Below are 18,633 nucleotides of genomic sequence, written 5' to 3'. Positions count from 1 at the left end.
CTTACCCCATTGCAAAATCAAATTATCGTAACTTGAGCATTACCCGAGTATTTTAATAGTTTTATCACAAAAAGTGCATTTAGTCATGAAAATGAGATGAAAATACAGTATTTTGTGAATATTTCTCAGTGAAAAATACCGCGAATGGGTGAATTTTCCGCAAATAATGGGTAGATACGTTCCTAAGAGAAATCTGTGAATACGTGAGTCCGCGAATCTTGAGAACGCGAGTATGAAACTTAATTTTATTATGAAAATATAATTTTCTTTGTAATTGGTATTTTACTAAATAGAAAATGTATTACCTGCACAGTAATACAATTTTTTTCCTCTATAGACATGAAATAGCAAATATTATGTATAATTTTGTTTCATCCCTTAACATCTTTACAGTCCAAAGTCTTTTCCAGAAGAAACGAGGGGAACATAAATCTGCTGTGACAACCATTCTAGCTTTCAACAATTATGTAAAGCAGTACAACATGGTCAAGCTAATTGCAGAGAAAGTCTTTCAGGTGAGTTTCTGGAAAAATCTTGATTCATAAAGTGCTGTGCACAGTATGTCATGAGGTTGCCAGGTGTTGAAAAGTACTTACAGTAATACTGTACAGTATGTCTTTTCAAGACAAACTTTGCACAGGTATAGGAATTATGTAGCCAGAAAGTTGAGTTTGTTCTTTCAGAAATCCAGACCGTCACCTTTTACATAGGAATATCTTTCAACAAGAACTGGTTGTTATGGGGTGAGTGAGGAAATACCCCTTGCTCACCTACTCGGCTACTGTCACCAGTCACTTTTCTTTGGCATTTGTCTTGTGAGGACATCTTGCTGCGCTCCTCCTGGCTACAATGTTAAACTTGTGTTTCATATAAGTAACTTACCAAGTAATTACATAGCAATAGTTTCTAACGTGTGTGGCAGCCTTTTGTTTAAAAATTCGGGTAGCATTTCAATAGTTTAGTGTAGCTGACAAGCCCCACCCACTATGGGAGTACTGGAAATGACTTAGCAGACATCCTCATTCTGTTTCTGCTGGCTCACGAGTCGACATTGCGGGTTTGCTGCAGCTTTTTCATTGGGATTTTGGTTATTCTTGCTGAAATTTGGTGAAGTATTGTTGCTTTTGTGTAGCCTTCAAGATTTTATTAGCTTATGTCAATATTTTTGCCTTAGATATGTCTGATTCTAGTGCATCTAGTTTTTGCTATTGTAGTGAGGCTTGTAAAGCTAGACTGACTATAGTCTATCAAGCACTCTAAGATCGCTAGGGTGGGGCGAGTAAGGAATTCATGTGTTGTCAAACGTCTCGTTGTTATGACTAAAAGTTTTGCCTTGTTAGAGCTTGTTCAAGTTAAATTTAAAAAAGAAATGTTAGTCATTTAGAAATAATATCGAAACATATTTGGCTTCACATATTTGCAGTACAAATGTAATTTATTTTCATAAAAACGAAGAGACATGGCATGCTTTTTGGCCGCCACTACCAAACCTCAGTTTCCCTGACATGTGGTCAGCAAGGGCATTTAAATGGCCAGCTCGATCTAAAAAAAATAACAACGGTGGTCACCTTAAGCAGCCAGTCACTGGACAGTACAGATAGCCGAAGCGGATGAGATCTCCCCACCGCCAACATCTTTATTCCCAGATCAGGTAAACTGTTGACAAGATATCAAAATATTTCATATTAAAGAAACAAGGGTGCCCTGTAATTAATAGTAAATTATTTTTCTCTCCTAAATGATGAGTAGTTTATCTAACCTGCAGAGGCACAGAAAAAATACAGTCACGTAACCCATAAATAATTGCTAAAGTGGAATATGAACAATAATCAAATGGCTTAAAAAGCCATTCCTGCCAAACCACCCACACAAATTTTATGAGTGTTAAAGCATTAAACACACAGTGGTGTTATTATAAGAACTATGATTATTATTTCCAAAATGCATACAGAGAAAGAAAAATCATTAAGAACAACCAAAATTTACTCAACCTGTTTCTTTAGAAAATGAAGTACAGTAAATGACAGATCTCAGGCAAAGCCATAAACAAGGGATTAACCTCAAGGGCGAGATTTAAAAGGATAAAGAGATCTGGCAGCGCTATATTCTTTACCCCCCCCCCCCGTGCAGCAATCTTAGAATGTTTGAAAGATTATAAGTCATCTTACTATTCACATACTATTTGCAGTAAGTATAGAGGGCAGGTATGTACGTCCCCTCGATGTGGGACTACCCTGACGTGGTGAGGGAGCTCTTGAACCGCAGGAATTTGTTCCTGGGTTTGAGTCCAAGAGTCCCATATATCATTATATATTTGTTTGGATTAACTTTTATGGAATTTTCCATTTTTGCTAAAATTTTTTGGACCTGTTAAATAGGAAAAGATATCAAATGCCCGTTAATGTTCAGACCTGAGAGTTATCAGATTGGTAGCTCAAAGGCAGAACTATTCTGCAGGGCTGGACCACGGATTCCAGGGGCATCTGGTTCTGGGGATAGGACTCTCAGCATTCTATCCGGTTTGCCCATAACATGATTAGGGTGGGGATGATTGCATTCTTGGAATACTCTCAGTCCTAGCAAGTGGGTTTGGCTTACACTTGGGCCACTCTAATCATGTTGTGCCATCCCCTATGGGTAACTAGGGTTGTGGACATTTGGGAGTTGGCTCCTACTTGTGCCATTCGTGGAAGAATAAACTTCATGAAAAGCTAATGATATCTTTTTGAAGTTTTCAGGTTTAATTTTTTCTCATCAAATTTTTATGATAAGTATAAATAAAGATTTGAGTACCACTGGCCCCTTTGATGTTACTGTCTCGGCTCAGTTGATGACTGCTGGAACTTCCTCCTCTGACAACTCTGCTTAGAAGAATTCAAGAAACATTCTAGTGTAAATACACTGGAACTCTATGCTCCAGTACAAAGCAAACCTAAAAAAAAAATTAAATATCGTCTTGACTCTACCTTGACTCACTTTGACTCCCTCTTTGGAAGTGGAAGTTGGTCAAGGTTTCTAACCTTAGAAACTAACAAAAAAATATCAGCACTCAAATTGGAAAATTATTTATTGAGCAGACATTCTACGACTGAAATGTCATTTAGACAGATAAAAGAAAAGATATGGCTTATAGAAACCACAACAAAAGTCAGTCTGAAGATTATTTATCATTAAACAATATAGATAACAGATATAAAAATAAAAGACATGGTTCTATTAACAGTATTCAGGGTACCATTGTACTTCCTGAGAATAATAATGAGCCAGTTGAAAGGAATATACTTTAAGACTCACTTAAAAAGAGATACCCAAAAGTACAGGATTGTGAACTATATGATCTACCAAGTAAACAGATGAATAAACAAATATTAAAAATTGCAAAAATAAAATTTGAAGGTCAAGATCTACCTCAGAAAATAAACATTTTAGGCCAAACCACAGAAGTAAGACCATATGTCCCAAAGCCACGCCAGTGTCAAAATTGTAGTAAATTATGGACATGCAAAAAAATATTGTTGAAATGAACCTGTGTGGGCGTATTGTGGATTTGAAGAACATGCCACACAATGGAAGTGTAGTGAAGCAAAGTGTATAGACTGTGGGCAAGACCAACATGCAAGGTCCAAAAAATGTATATACAGGCGGTCCCCGGTTTACGACGGGGGTTCCGTTCTTGCGCCGCGTCATAACCCGAAAATCGTCGTAAGCCGGAACATCGTCGAAAATCGTCAAAAATAATAAGAAAACCTTACTTTTAATGCTCTGGGTGCATTGAAAACGATGTAAACTGCATTATTATTGAGTTTTACATCAAAAAAACCTTCAAATTATGATTATTCTGCCATTTTGGGGCCATATTTCTTCCGTCGGATCGGCGTACGACGCGTCGTAACCCTGGAACACGCGTCGTAAGCCAGGAAATAATTTCTGATGAATATATTTGAAAAGCGTCGTAACCTCGGAACGTCGTAAGCCGGAACCGTCGTAAACCAGGGACTGCCTGTACTATATATACAATACAGAGTTAAAAATATTACAAGAAAGAACTGGAATGTCTGTAAAAGAAGCTAAATTAGAATTGAAAGTGAGAGGAATCCAAGATCCATCTAAGAAATGTACATATTCTTCAATAACAAGAACTAATAATGAAACAAAAATGCATACAGATAGAAATGATGGAGCACAGAAAAGTAAATCTCATGAAGAAATTAATGCTTTAGAAATAAAAACTAAAATGGTAAAGAATAAAGAAACAGGTACAAATGAGATGGATGGTATTTTATCCAATTCATTTGAAATATTAATGCAAATAGGAACACAGGAGGATGCTACTATGGAAGTAACAGTGGAGGGTCGTGATGGACTGGAAATTGAAGATAAAAAAAGGCATTTGGAGAGAACACCACCCAAAATGAAGAAACCAACTACAGTATTATTAGAGAACCATCAGTTAAACCAAAGGTAAAGGATATGAAGAAAGAACAAAAACAAAAACAAGCTCAGAATATACCTTTATCTCGTAAAATAATAGTTGAACGTATGAAGGCAGATATCCAAAACACTGAAGAAGTGAAAGAGAACCATACCATAGATAAGAATGATTGTCAAGGGAGATGAGATTACTCCATCTCCAGTAATTGGTACAAGAGCAAGTGAAAAATGAAATATACAATATAATACATGTGGATGTAATGATTGTATCATGGAATTATGCAATAATAACAAAAACATAACAAAAGATGTTTTAACAAACATTATAAGAAATTTTATGAAATATAGAAAAAAAGAAACCACGCATTTGAATAAAGTAAACCCCCTGTATTCGTGGTCTCACTATTCTCGGACTCACATATTCGCGGATTTCTCTGTGGAATGTATCTATCCATTATTTGCAGAAAATTTGCCCATTCACAGTATTTTTCATTGAGAAATATTCATTAATTACTGTATTTTCATATTTTCATGATTAAATGAACTTTTTATGCTAAAACTATTAAAATACTCTGGTATAAGCATTTTTAGAGTTTTTTTTTTTTTTTAACTATCAAAATAGGCAGTTCTAAGTGTTTTTGCGGATTTTAGCTATTCGTGGGGGGGCGTGCGGTACGCATCCCCTGTGAATACGGGGGGTTTACTGTACATACTGTACAAGATCATAATGAAACAAATAGTTTTACTATACAGTATATATGTCACTTACCAAATAATTACATAGCCTATGTTTCTAACTCGCACGGCAGCTAAAAATTTAAAGTTCACTCTAGCATTTGATTGTTTTAGTGTAGGTGACTAGGTCCTGCCCACTGTTGGGGGAGAAAAGGTATAACACTGCTGAGTAGCATCAGTCTGTTTCTGCTGGTTAATGACTGTAGTTCAGTTGTCATAGCAGCTATTGTTTCGAGATTGCTCTTGGTCTCTGTTTGGTGATGTATTCCGAACTTTTGGTAGCATGTAAGCTATTTTCAAATAGCCTAGGTTCATTAGACTCAGTATTAGTGAATTATTTCCCGATTTTGACTTTTCATGATGATGTCTGATAGTAGCTCTTCTAGTATCCGGTTTGTAGCAAAAGCTGCAGACTAGACTTACGAAAGCGTCTTATGAATCCCACACAATCTGTACCAGTTGTAGGGGACAAACTTGCTCTATTGAATTGACATTTATTGAGTGTAGGGACTGGGATCAAGGTAGGTGGAAAACTTTAAAATCTCACATAGATAACTTAGAACGAGACAGGAAAAGGAAAGTGGCTCCTAGAGCCGAGGCTAGGTATGTAGCTAATGTAGAATGTTCTCCTAAATTGGCAATTGCCGATTTAACTGTTGTGTCACCCTCTCCTACTCCTATTTCCCCTTTAACCAGTTCTCTACCTATCCAACCTACTCCCTCACCCAGCCCCCATGCTCCCAAGCCTAATGCCATTGCTAGCCTAGAAGCCCATGTTAATAGGAAGTTTGGGCTCATTGTTTTGACTATGGAACAGTTAAGTGTATCGGTTAAAGTGCTTATGGATCAAACAGTGATACAAGTGCAAGTGTTAGTGAAGTATTAGTGAAGGAGGTGACTACTTGTCCTGCTGGCGTTCCTAGGCCAAGGTCACTGCCAGGGTCCGATGTACCAGGCATACTGGTAGTCCAAGGGAGGTCGGTGGGGTTTGCCCACAGGTAGGCGCCCCTTCAACCGAGCCTGTTGAGCAGTCCCAGGACTCAGTGGACAGCCGTTGGAAAGGTATCCGCAAGGAAGTGCACTACTGTACCTTTCTTCTAGTTCTTTGGACTCCAGCTCGGACAAGAGGCATCGAGGGCGCTTTATGAGATCTTTCGTCCTCGCAAGAGGTGCATAGTGGTTACCGGCCGCGCTTCCCCGCCTCCTTGCAAGCGTGCAAAGGATACTGAGCGCAGTCCTTGGCCTTCCTGTAGTTTTTGGGCCAGCCCTGGACGATCTTTCGCCCCTTCGACTGTACAGTATTCACTGCCCAAGCTCCCATCCTCATCTGATAAGCACCCAGTGGATTCGGAGTATTTAGCTGCTCCTGAGCACCCAACGTCTGCCAAGTGCCCAGCACCATCTCTCTCTCTCTCTCTCTCTCTCTCTCTCTCTCTCTCTCTCTCTCTCTCTCTCTCTCTCTCTCTCTCTCTCTCTCTCTCTCTCTCTCTCTCTCTCTCTCTCTCTCTCTCTCTCTCTCTCTCTCTCTCTCTCTCTCTCTCTCTCTCTCTCTCTCTCTCTCTTCCTGTTTGTTAACGCCTGGTACCAAGCCCAAATCTTCCAGCATCACTCCCTGAGCGCCCAACCGAGCGCCTGGTGCCCTCTCCAACGTTGATTCCTTCGTCCGCTGTTGGCCCCGTACAGCATACTTCGCTGACGGATCCTATTCAGCGCTGTTTGGATGAAATTAGGAACCTCTTGAGAAAAATCAAGCAGTAACACAGGATCCTCGTGACTTGGGGCCTTCACCGATTCCTTCAGAGGAAGAGGTATTAGATCAGCCTCCTCCTTCCATGCTCTTCTCCAACCTCCTTAGGTAATTTTTGGTCGCCTTTCCGTCCTTCTTCTCTCCTGCAACCCCGGCTTGCCCTGCCTCCACCTCGGCATTTATAAGGTGCCTCCCTCCAGTTGAAGAGCTCAGACCTCACATGGTATTCAGGCATGTCGACCAAAGGTTAGGATGTGGTTGCATCCGACAGACAAGTGTCACGGATTTGGAAGCTACACATAAATCAACTGGAGATGCTTCCAGTGTAGAATATCCTTTTAATGTTGGAAGAACTAGTGCAAGGGAAGAACTGGCTTACCTATTGCTGGGTAAAAACTGTCTTACCTAAGCATTAAGAGGGAGGCACAAATTCAGAGTTATGTTCCTGATCAAGTTGCATTTTCACCTAGGCTTCTCTTTTCCCGAGTTGTACCAGGAAATGAACTTTGTGGCTGATCAGCTCTGTTTTCAGAATGGACCCTTCATCCACAAGTCTGAAAGAGTCAATGGGAGTTGAGGGCACTCCCCTTTTAGGTATCCTTGCCACAAGATTTTACTTTTGTTGGTTCAGAATCCAAAGGTATGAGCAGTAGACGCATGCTGTTGGACTGGTTTTATCTGGACATCTATATTTTTCCCCCTTTGGGTATGAGGGGTCTGACAATTCTGGCTATCAGTGAATTCACGCATGACCTTGGTGACTCCATGGCTGCCACACAGGGAATGGTTCCAAATTTTCTGTCTCTCTTGATAGACTGCCTTAGACCCTTCCCACTGAGGAGAGATCTTTTCATGGACCCTGGACACATGGGATTCCATGAGAACCTCCCCATGCTTCAGCTGACCATGGAGAGACACTCGCTTGTCTCTTGCAAACAAGAGGTTTTCCCAAGGAGTGCAGAAGATCATTCATTACTCCCAGAAGGCGGTCAGTTAATGCTTTATACGACAGACAGTGGTCAGTCTTAGAGCTTGATGCTTTTCCAAGTGGATTTACTATACCCATACCTTTATAATAAAAAACTCAGACTTTTTAAAAGAGTTGATGATAAGACAAAGTTTTAAGTTAATTTATGGTACAATGCCAAAGCTTTCTTTTTTTACTTGATGTCAACTTTATATTAATTTATGTATTAAGTCAAAGATTTTCCAACACTAGATAATCAGGTTAGTTCATGGTTAAAGCTAATTTTTTTTACTATTTAGTGTTTATGTTCATGTAAAGCCAAAAAGTTTTTGTTTTTTGATAAATCATCAATTGCATTTGCGATATTTTTGGTGCCTTCATGATGAGTTGTGATATTTTAGGTGCATTGATTCAATATAAAATAGATTGGTTTTTGTTTGTTTTTGTAACTTTTTTAATCCAAAAATTTCCAAAATTGCCCCAGGAATGTCAGAAGGATTGGGAATGATGTATGGGCCACTTAGATGCATTTCCTATGGTTGTCGAAAGTCACCTTAAGGGTGTCCAGGCTCACTCTGAGGTAGGGGTGCTTTTGGACACCATACTTTTATAGAATAAAATAAGAAATGGTTACAAGATTTTTAATGGGTGATGGATTGATAGGTCATTATATCAGCCTCCCATAGGGAAGTGTATCTCTATTATATTTGCAGATACAAAGGAGAGGAATAAAATTAAAAGGTAAACTGCATCAGGATTAACCTGAGTTTTGAAAATCTTTAATTTTGAATAAGAAGACTAATGCACTGTTTTCTTTGGTGTACAGTAATGATTCCTGTTTCTGTATACATGCAGGAATCTTGTCATACTGTATTTTTTGTGTTCCATAGAAGTACTTAATGTTCAAAATAAAGCATACAGTAAGTAAAGGTAAAGAATATTCCATAATATTTTTTAATGAAGAAGTATAAAATCTGCTTTGTGGCAGGTCTTCCATAAATCATTTTTGTTGTATCATATTGCTCTTTTTATCACATAAATGTCTTGTCTTTTTCAGGTTTTAGAAATCAGCCAAGTCACTCTTAGAGAAAAAGGATTTGTTCCTGGAATGGAATTTCCTGAAGATGGAACTGTGAGAGAAGGTTAGTACTCCTTATTAAAGTCTTGTTTATTTTATCCTAATTTATTTTTGCTTTTGAACATTAGGTTAGGGAGTTTCTCTGAAAAATATACTTCATGAATTATTTAAGTGGAAGCAGAAAGCTGCTTTGGGCTGCTATATGTATATCAGCAGTTTATGAAAGTCAACAAAAGGTAATGCAGCTATCATGGGCCATTAGCCATGATCTCCCTTGACTTGGGACCACCTTGACATGGTGAGGGGGTTCTTGAACCCCAGGAATTTGTTCCCGAGTTTGAGTCCAAGAGTCCCATATATCATCATTTATTTCTTTAGGTTAATTTTTGTGAAATTTTCCACTTTTGTTAAAATTTATTGGACCTGATAAACAGGAAAAGATATCATAGCTCGGAATGGGTTTATATCCAAAGCTAAATAATGGGAACTGTGGTAGAACAATCAACTGCCCGATAATTTTTGGACCTGAGAGATGTCAAGTTGATAGCTCAAAGGCAGAACTATTCTGCAGGGCTGGACCACGGATTCCAAGGGGGTTTGGTTCTGGGGATAGGACTCTCGGCATTCTGTCCGGTTTGCCCAAAATATGATTAGGGTGGGGATGATTGTATTCATGTAGTACTCTCAGTCCTTACACTTGGACCATTCTAATCATTTTGTGCCATCCCCTGTGGGGTAGGGTAGGGACGCGGACATTTGGGAGTCGGTTCTCACTTGTGCCATTGGTGGAAGAATAAATTTCATGAAAGGCTGATGATATCTTTTTAAGGTTTTCAGGTTTAATTAATGACTACTCTTGGCATGAACCTGATCATGGATGTGGAATGCTCCAGTGGTAGTACAACCTCTCAGGGTAGTCATCACAAATCGAAAACTTAACAATGTGGGAACGCTGTGGATAATTTGAAAGTATTACTTGTAGAGCACATTCCCTTGGAATGTGACTACGAAACTCTCTCCGTTTCATTTGCTAGTTATGGTAAAATAATAGAGTTAAGAGTGAACTTTGATGAAAATGAAGGAAAATGGGAATATGGGTACAGTAACTTGAAAAACATGAAGCTGCACTTAAAGCCAGCAGCAATATTAATAATATAAAAATTTGTAAATCCAATGTCAAAAGAGCACTGTCTGACAAGAACTCCAAAAACATGGGTGTTTATAGACCATCTCAGTGGGTACCAGTAGCTCAGCCAAATTTGGAGGACAATTCCACTCTTGAAAGAACTCCCAAACCTGCAGTGTGGTTGGAAGTATCTGCTAGGGAAGAAAAATACAGTTACAGTAGCTCACTGAGATAATGGATTATTAAAGTGTCCGAGCCTACCCCGCTATAAAAGAAACTCCGATATATCGTTGTACATATACATGAATGCATGTTTTTGCTATAAAGTAAAGGTATATTTATACCCTGTACCCTTTAAACTACTGTAAAATAATTATGCAGCAACTGCATATTTTAACAGTTCACTATCTAATTTAATAGTTGAAACAAAAATATACCTTAAATTATCATACTAAAACAATTTAATATCAGTTCAAACAAAAATACACCCCAAACCATCATCCCAAACACCCAAAGTAATCTAAGATTACCCTCCTAAAACTGTTACTCTTATGTACTGTATATACACCCCTAAAATGCCTATAACAATGATTTACTAATTTTAAAATATTAACATTAATGTAAACACAGGAAAATATCTATGAAATATTTAATAAAAATTAAATAAATCTTAAATACAAATTAAATAAATGTCTTACAGAAGTGTGACAACTAATTGAGTTAGTTGTTTTTTCTCAAAGTATTGAAGTCGTTCCATTTTCGTTTTTGTTATAAAGTATATTTATATAGAAAAACAGTACCTTATTAACCTGTTAAGCGTCACCAACGGCATATCTTGGTCAGCCGCATCCCATATCACGCCTTCAACAGAGTAACACATTTTACCTCTTTCAAGGATGGTGCGCTACTGAATTCGGAGGCAAAATGCTCTTCCCTCTTACACAAATTGAGCTAAATTAGCAGTAAGTGGGGAATTTTTTTTTTTTGTAAGGGAAAGACAGTCTGACAAGAGGACAGTGACTTCCGCCTCCCGCTACGCTTCTGGCATTCATTGGTAAACAATTGTTTTATATAAGTAACTTAGCCTGTAATTACATAGCTATTAGTTTCACTTATCAGCAGCTAAAATTTTGAAATTCGTGGGTTGCACCAGTTTGTTTTTGGTTAGGTGACGTGCCCGCCCACTTTCAGGGAAAAGAGAGGAACAACTTAGCAAAGGGTTCAATTTGTTTATGCCGACTGAGGGTTGAAGTCCAGTGGTTGGCAGCAGCTTTGATTTTGAAATTCATGCTTTCCTGGTGGTTGTTTCATCGGCAATTGGTGAAGTATTCTTCTCTTGGTAGCCTTGCAGCATATTTAGTTAGTGATAGGGTTGTCTTTATTGAAACCAACTTTTTTCCCAATTTGGACTTTTTTTATATTTTAGGTATTGCAGCAAAGGCTGCAATAGACGTCTGACTAAAGAATCTTATGACTCACACACGATGTGTATAGGATGTAGGGGGCAGACATGCTCTGTTGTTTTGGGATGTTCAGAATGTGCTGATTGGGACATTAAAAAGTGGAAGACTTTAGATTCTCACTTAAAGAAACTCGCTAGGATCAAGAAAAGGAAAGCGACTGCTAGAGAAAATAGTAAGTCATTAGCTAGTCAGGAATCATGTGCTAAGTCTGATTTTAATGTTCCTTTAATTTCAATGAACCCAATTTCAACCCCTCTAACTATTCAAACCTCTCCTTTACTCAGCTCTCATGTTTCCAAACCCAACCCCACGGCCAACCTCAAGTCAAAAATTGACATGAGATTTGAGTTGATAGTGGAGTCTATCATACAATTAGTAAAAGTGCTTATTGATAAGAAAGGTGTTTCATTGCACCCGGTGCTCAGAAGAAGAGTACCCAAGATATTCTTTCCCATTCATCGAGACCCCTAAGGAAACATCCGCTTTTGCTTCCAGATCCACGACAGCTGCAGATCCATCCCTTTTGGAGCGGCAGGCCCAGACTACGCTAGACTGAGGTCCATTGCACATTTTACGCAACGCGCCATTAAAAAGTCCGCCTCTAGATCTTCCTCCGGGAAGTGAGGACAAAGTCCTCTATACTCAAGTAGGGGCAAGCCTCCTCTTTTGGGAGCGTTGGGAGAAGAAGGGAGCAGAACCCTGGATAATCTCTGTCCTGAAGGAAGGCTACACCATACCCTTCGTGCAGAAGCCTCCTTTAGTCAATACGCCTGTCGCATTGACAGCTTACTCGCAAGGCTCAAAGAGTTTTGCAGCCCTCTCACAAGAAGTCTCATCTCTCGTCAAGAAAGAAGCCATAGAGGTGTTAGAGGACATTTATTGTCCAGGGTTCTACAACTGATTGTTCGTAATCCCAAAGTCGTCTTGGAATCTGGAGACCTGTATTAGATGTCAGTGCCCTCAGTGTCTTTGTACAAAAGACAAAATTCAAAATGGAAACAAATCAAACAGTTCTAGCATCCATTCGCCAGGGAGAATGGATGGCGTCCATAGACATGCAGGACGTGTACTTTCATGCACCGATCCATCCAAACTCAAGGAAGCACCTCAGGTTTGTTTTCGAGGGCAAGGTGTTCTAGTTTCGGACTCTGTGTTTGGTCTTTTGATGGCCGCCCAGGTTTTCACCAGAGTCCTGGCTCCTCTCTCGAAGTGGCTTCATCTGATGGGAATCAGGATATCGCTTTACCTCAATGATTGGCTACTGCGTTCTCAATCGAGAGAACAATTTAAGGAGGACCTTTGGAGAACCCTTATCCTTGCTCAGGATTTGGGTCTTCTCATAAACAGGAAGAAATTGCAGCCGACACTTTCTCAGGAGATTCATTATTTAGGAATGACGATGAACTCTAGGGATTTTCAGGTTTTCCCAGTTCCAAAGAGAGTAGAAACTTGCCTGAAGACAGTAAATGAGATCTTGACTAGACGATTGTTCAGCCAACAGGTGGATGGGCCTTCTGGGCATCATCCATGGAGCAGCTTGTCTCTTTGGGCAGGCTCCACTTGAGACCTATCCAGTATTACCTGAGAGTCAGCTGGAACAGAAAAAGTCTCCCAGATATGTTTGTATTTCCAGTAACTTTGGAATAAAGAAAGACCTGCGCTGGTGGAGTTGCGAAAGAAGACTGATGGAAGGGAAGTCTTTCCTCCCTCTGAGCCCCAACCTAGAGTTCTTCTTAGATGCTTCAGACCTAGGTTGGGGGGCTCTTCTAGGGAGCAAAGAAGTCTCAGGAACTTGGTCTCAGGAGTAGAGATCCTGGCATATAAATGTAAAAGAACTAAAAGTGATACATCTGGGCCTGCAATTCTTTGCCTCAGAGGTGTACAACAAGACAGTGGCAGTTCATTCAGACAGCACAACTGCCTGTCTTCCGTCAAGAAACAAGGGGAACTCACTCTTTCTTTACAAGGCAGCGAAGGACCTCCTTCTCTGGCTGGACTAAAACAACACTCAAGTAGTTACCCGCTTCATTCAAGGAAGACTCAACTTTCTAGAGGACGAATTAAGCCGCCAGAAGCAAGTTCTCCCCACGGAGTGGACATTAGACCTATTGGTATGTCTAGATCTCTGGAAACTGTGGGGGAAACCGATGTTAGACCTTTCCATGACCTCCGGGAACCATCATCTCCCTTTGTTCTGTTTGCCAGTCCCAGACCCTCTGGCATGGGCAACGGATGCCATGTTTACAGGACTGATCAAACAAAGAACTCTACGCCTTTCCTCCATTCAGTATGGTGCGACAAGTATTAAACAAATTTCGGTCTTACCAAAATGTATCAGTGATTCAGATAGCCCCATTTTGGCCAGAGAAAGAGTGGTTTCCAGATCTGCTTGAACTGCTCTCAGACTTCCCAAGACTGTTGCCTCAAAAGTGGCAGCTACTCAGATAACCGCACTTCAGGCAGTTTCATCAAAGCCTGTATACTCTGGCCCTGACAGGTTACAAACTGTCAGGAGATTGCTCAGAAAGAAGGGCTTTTCAAAAGTGGCTTCAGACTCTATTGCCCAATGTAGAAGACGATCTTCAGAAAAAAATCTATCGGGCAAAGTGGACGATCTTCAGGACATCGTGTACAAGACACAAAGTTTCCTCTACTAAGACTTCTGTAGCAGAAATAGCAGATTTTTTATTATATTTAAGAATGTTAGGCTCCATATTCCAACACAGAAGAACGGATTTGTCCTTCAACCAGGATCTGTCGGACTTCATCAACTCCTTCGATTCAGTCAAACAGAAGGAAATGACCTTAGTCTCCTGGAACTTAAGACAGTTCTTAGATGGTTATCCGGTCCCCGTTTTGAGCTCATGCAGAGTATCTCTCTTAGAGACGTTACCAGAAAGACACTTTTCCTGGTCACTTTAGGTACAGCAAAAAGGGCCAGTGAGATACATTCCTTGGGTAAAAGAGTAGGCTTTTCCCAAGTTAATGCAGTGTCCTCCTTATTCCTGGGATTCTTGGCAAAGAACGAGACACTCAAAATTCTTGGCAAAGAACAAGACACCGTCGAAAACATGCACTGTTCTTTTAAGATTATAGCTTTTCCAGTATATTGGGTCCCGCTGAAGAGGTGAGGGTTCTCTGTCCTGTGAGGGCCCTTAAGCATTACCCTCACAGAACAAAGGCAATTCGTGGGACTTTGAGCAGTCTTTGGTGTTCAGTAAAAAATCCCTCACCCCTCTGTCTAAGAATGCCTTGGCATTCTTTCTCAGAGATCTTATATCTGAAGTGCACTCCATGGTTGGAGAAGAGTTTTTTCCCTCATGTAAAATGAAAGCTCATAAAATAAGGGCAGTCGCTACTTTGTTAGCATTCAAACGAAATTTATCCCTCACTTCTATCTTGCAATCGACCTTTTGGAAGTGTAAGTCGGTGTTTGCTTTACGTTACTTACATGACATAGAAACAGTTTATGATGAGCGCAGTACCTTGGGTCTGTTTTACACAACTGGCTTGGTGTTGGGGGCGGAAACGTAGGAGACAATATTCCTTTCCATTATCTCTTCTCCTGGCATAGGGTGTTGAGTTCTAGGGGAGCCTGGGTAGTACTGTGCACTTGGAGTACCCTCCAGTCCTTTTTAATAGTTGGGTATTGGTGTCTTTTTTATATTGTTTGGTGGTTATGGTGACTATATATGTTCTGGTTATTTTGTATGGTACTGTGCCCTGGCCAGGGGCAACTTGTATTCTTCGCTAGCCATCGGAATTAGTCCATTGCTGCAAAGTACCCACTAAAGTAGTAGGCACCCCAGGCTATACCACCTCACCTCTACACAATAAGATGAGCACCATCCAGAGGCAGTACAGTCATACCCCGAACTTACACGAGGTTAGGTTCCAGAACCCCTCACGCAAGGCGAATTTTCACGTAAGTTTGGCATGGTCTCTAAAAATGCTAATATATGCTTATTTCTAAAGTTTAAACACTAAATATGACGCTAACCATGCTCCCAAATTATTAAGCTAATTTTTAAATGAAATTAAAGTTACTGTAATTTTATTTAAAAGTTAGTTTAATACGTTACCCTTAAAAAAAAGAAATAAATGGTTGACATAAAAATAGAGAGTTGGCATAGGATTTCTCTCTCTCTCGCCCCTTCCGACCGATCTATTTTTAGAAGTCTTCTCAACCTCTTTTTAATAACTTCTATATTCTACATCTCTTTCTCTTTGTTCTGAAATGCTTTTTCATGAACAAACAGTGTTTTTTATTTGGACTAATACACCTCTTAGTTTTTATGTCTCTGTGTTTTAGAACGTATTTGCCACACTTGTGCATTTATACTTAGTAGATGGTACAGGTAAAATTAGATCAATTTAAATAGATGGTACAGGTAAAATTAGATCAATTTAAACTATCTACTGTACAAGTTAAGACACACACAGAAAAAAGTTGTAAAAATGTGTGAGCGCTAACTGTGAACGAGAGAGAGAGAGAGAGAGAGAGAGATAAGGGTTGTCGATACTTAAGAGAGTCAAATTATTTATCAGTCATTACGGAGACAGAGAGAATAACACAAGAGAGAGAGAGAGAGAGAGTTGTCTTTGTCTTTGCGTGAAATATCAAGTTAAATTATTTATGAATTATTACGGAGACAGAGAGAATAACATAGAGAGAGAGAGAGAGAGAGAGAGAGAAGTTATTCTTATGTTGTATATCAAAAGAAGGAAATTCAGTATTAAACTAACTTTTAAATGAAATTAAAGCTACTGTAATCTCATGTAAAAGTTAGCTTAATACATTACCCTTAAAAAAAGAAATAAATGGTTGACGTAAATATATAGGAGCATGTAGAAGAGTAGTGTTGTACTATTTCTCTCTCTCCCCCCATCCCACTGATCTATTTTTAGAAATCTTCTCAACCTCATTTTTAAAAACTTTTTTATTCTGTCTCTTCTTCTTTGTTCTGAGATGCACTATGTCTTTGTGGTTGAAAAGGACTCATTTGCAGTTTGTAGACGGCAGGCAAAATTAGATCAATTTAAAATCTACTGTTTCTTAGAGACATACAGAGAAACAGTAATATGTAGGTTGCCTAACTACGAGAGAGAGAGAGAGAGAGAGAGAGAGAGAGAGAGAGAGAGAGAGAGAGAGAGAGAGAGAGAGAGAGAGAGAGAGAGAGATAGCAGCTGCCCTTACTTAAAAGAGTGAAATTTTTTATGAATTATTACGGACACAGAGAGAGAGAGAGAGAGAGACATACAGACAGGCAGACAGGCAGAGAATTGTAAGAAACCTTTGGCCCCTAATCAGTAACACTCTCCCTTCTTGTTATGTTAAATTGACATGTTTGACAGCTTTGCCTTCGAGCTTGGAACAAAAGATGAGGGAAAGACATTTGTTTGTTTAAAATACGTATCGCATATGAATTTTGTAATTACAGTTACCGTATTTGATGGCTTATAAGATGCATGTCTGCATAGGTTTCCTAGCCTATGCTCATATGATTTTGGTAAGTAAAAACTGTAGTATTAGGTTATCATATGCATATTGTTTCTTACCAACAGAATCAACAAAAACATTAATAAAGAAGTTATTTACCATATTTATATTTATCAAAATATGTATTATACAATCAGCCATTTACTACGATCGAATGTTTCGTCTGCTGCTGAAAGCTACCTCATAGGTTTACCAATAGATTGCAACACATTCATTTGTAAACATTGTTTCTTACCGGCAGAATCAACAGAAACATTAATAAAGATGTTACCTACGGTAATATATGTTATATATATCCATTATATATTATAAAAGTATGCAATCAAGGGGCAAAATCCAATAGATAAAAATGTTTCCTATGTAACGGCTCGAGTCTCGTGAGCAACTGAACAAAGCCATGTTATTATTCTTAAAAGAGAATGCTAGCACGAGTTACGAAGTATCAACTCAACGAAGCCTTGTTATTATGCCTAAAGAGAATGGTAGCAGGAATTGTCAACCACCAATTGATCGAAGCCATGTTGTTATGCGTACAGAGAATGTTAGCAGGAATTGCCAACTACCAACTGAACGAAGCCTTGTTATCCGTAAAGCTCTTGAGATAATCACCAATAGGTGGCAGCACATGTACTGTAAGTCTGTAAATGTGGAATGCGGCGATCCGCTGTAGATGACGATAATGATATTAACACATTTTAATGAAAATATCGATAATAACAACGTAGATATTGATTATAATACTAGCAGTAGTAATTGCGGTGATGATAAGTGTGATAATGATAAATAATTATAATAAACTTTGTTTTTTAATAGGTTATTAGGATAACACCGAATGTTAGGCTAGGCTACAACATCTACGTGACGTTTCATGTATAATTTCGGCCAAAATTCTTAAATTTTGAGCCTACATTATGTACATAGGACGCAGGGGGATTTTTTAGGCCATTTTATTTGTTAAAAAAGTGCGTCTTATATGCCGTCAAATACGGTATATTATTATTATTATTATTATTATTATTATTATTATTATTATTGTTGTTGTTATTGTTAATCATATTAATATTTGAAAATTAGTACTTATTATTAGGTAAAAAATTTATTTATCATACAAAACAAATAAACATGTACCATAAAAATTCTCTCATCTCAGTAAAAGAGAGAGAGAGAGAGAGAAATGATTACTTTTATTATTTAATGTTATTTAATTTACAGATAAAAGCTTAAAACTAAAAATTAAACATAAACACTTTTGCAGGGTTTCTGGGTATTCGCAAATGTTCGCGTGTCTGTGAAAAACTTGTGTATGACAATTAGTTAGGTTCCAATGAAAAGTTTGTGTCTGTGAATTTGCACAACTCGAATCGTGCAAGTTCAGGTTATTACTGTACTGTATCTATCTGCAGCAGCTGTCTTATGAGGTAAGGAAACAACAAACATTGATTCAATGTTAGCAAATTTTTTGTTCTCAAATTCATTACTTTATTAATGCTTTAGGGTAGACATGTCCATGCTTCCCACCTCCTGTCAATGTAGGAATCAGCTATGAAATTACTGGGTAAATTACTTATATAGAAATGACATTTTTA

The 18,633-nt window shown here is 38.7% G+C and overlaps 1 protein-coding gene across 1 annotated transcript in view; it reads left to right on the top strand.

Moving 5' to 3' along the window:
• The window catches only part of LOC136831303 (coiled-coil domain-containing protein 134-like), a 118,688-nt gene that overhangs the window by 40,614 nt on the left and 59,441 nt on the right, over positions 1-18,633 (top strand). Inside the window, exons 2-3 of the mRNA XM_067091445.1 lie at positions 394-515; positions 8,938-9,022. Of these exons, the coding sequence (XP_066947546.1) occupies positions 394-515; positions 8,938-9,022 (207 nt within the window). The remainder of the gene's footprint in view (positions 1-393; positions 516-8,937; positions 9,023-18,633) is intronic.

This window comes from Macrobrachium rosenbergii, chromosome 48 (assembly GCF_040412425.1).
Source record: "Macrobrachium rosenbergii isolate ZJJX-2024 chromosome 48, ASM4041242v1, whole genome shotgun sequence".
Taxonomy (NCBI): domain Eukaryota; kingdom Metazoa; phylum Arthropoda; class Malacostraca; order Decapoda; family Palaemonidae; genus Macrobrachium; species Macrobrachium rosenbergii.
The sequence above is the reverse complement of the archived record's forward strand: the minus strand, read 5'-3'. Positions and strand labels throughout refer to the sequence as shown.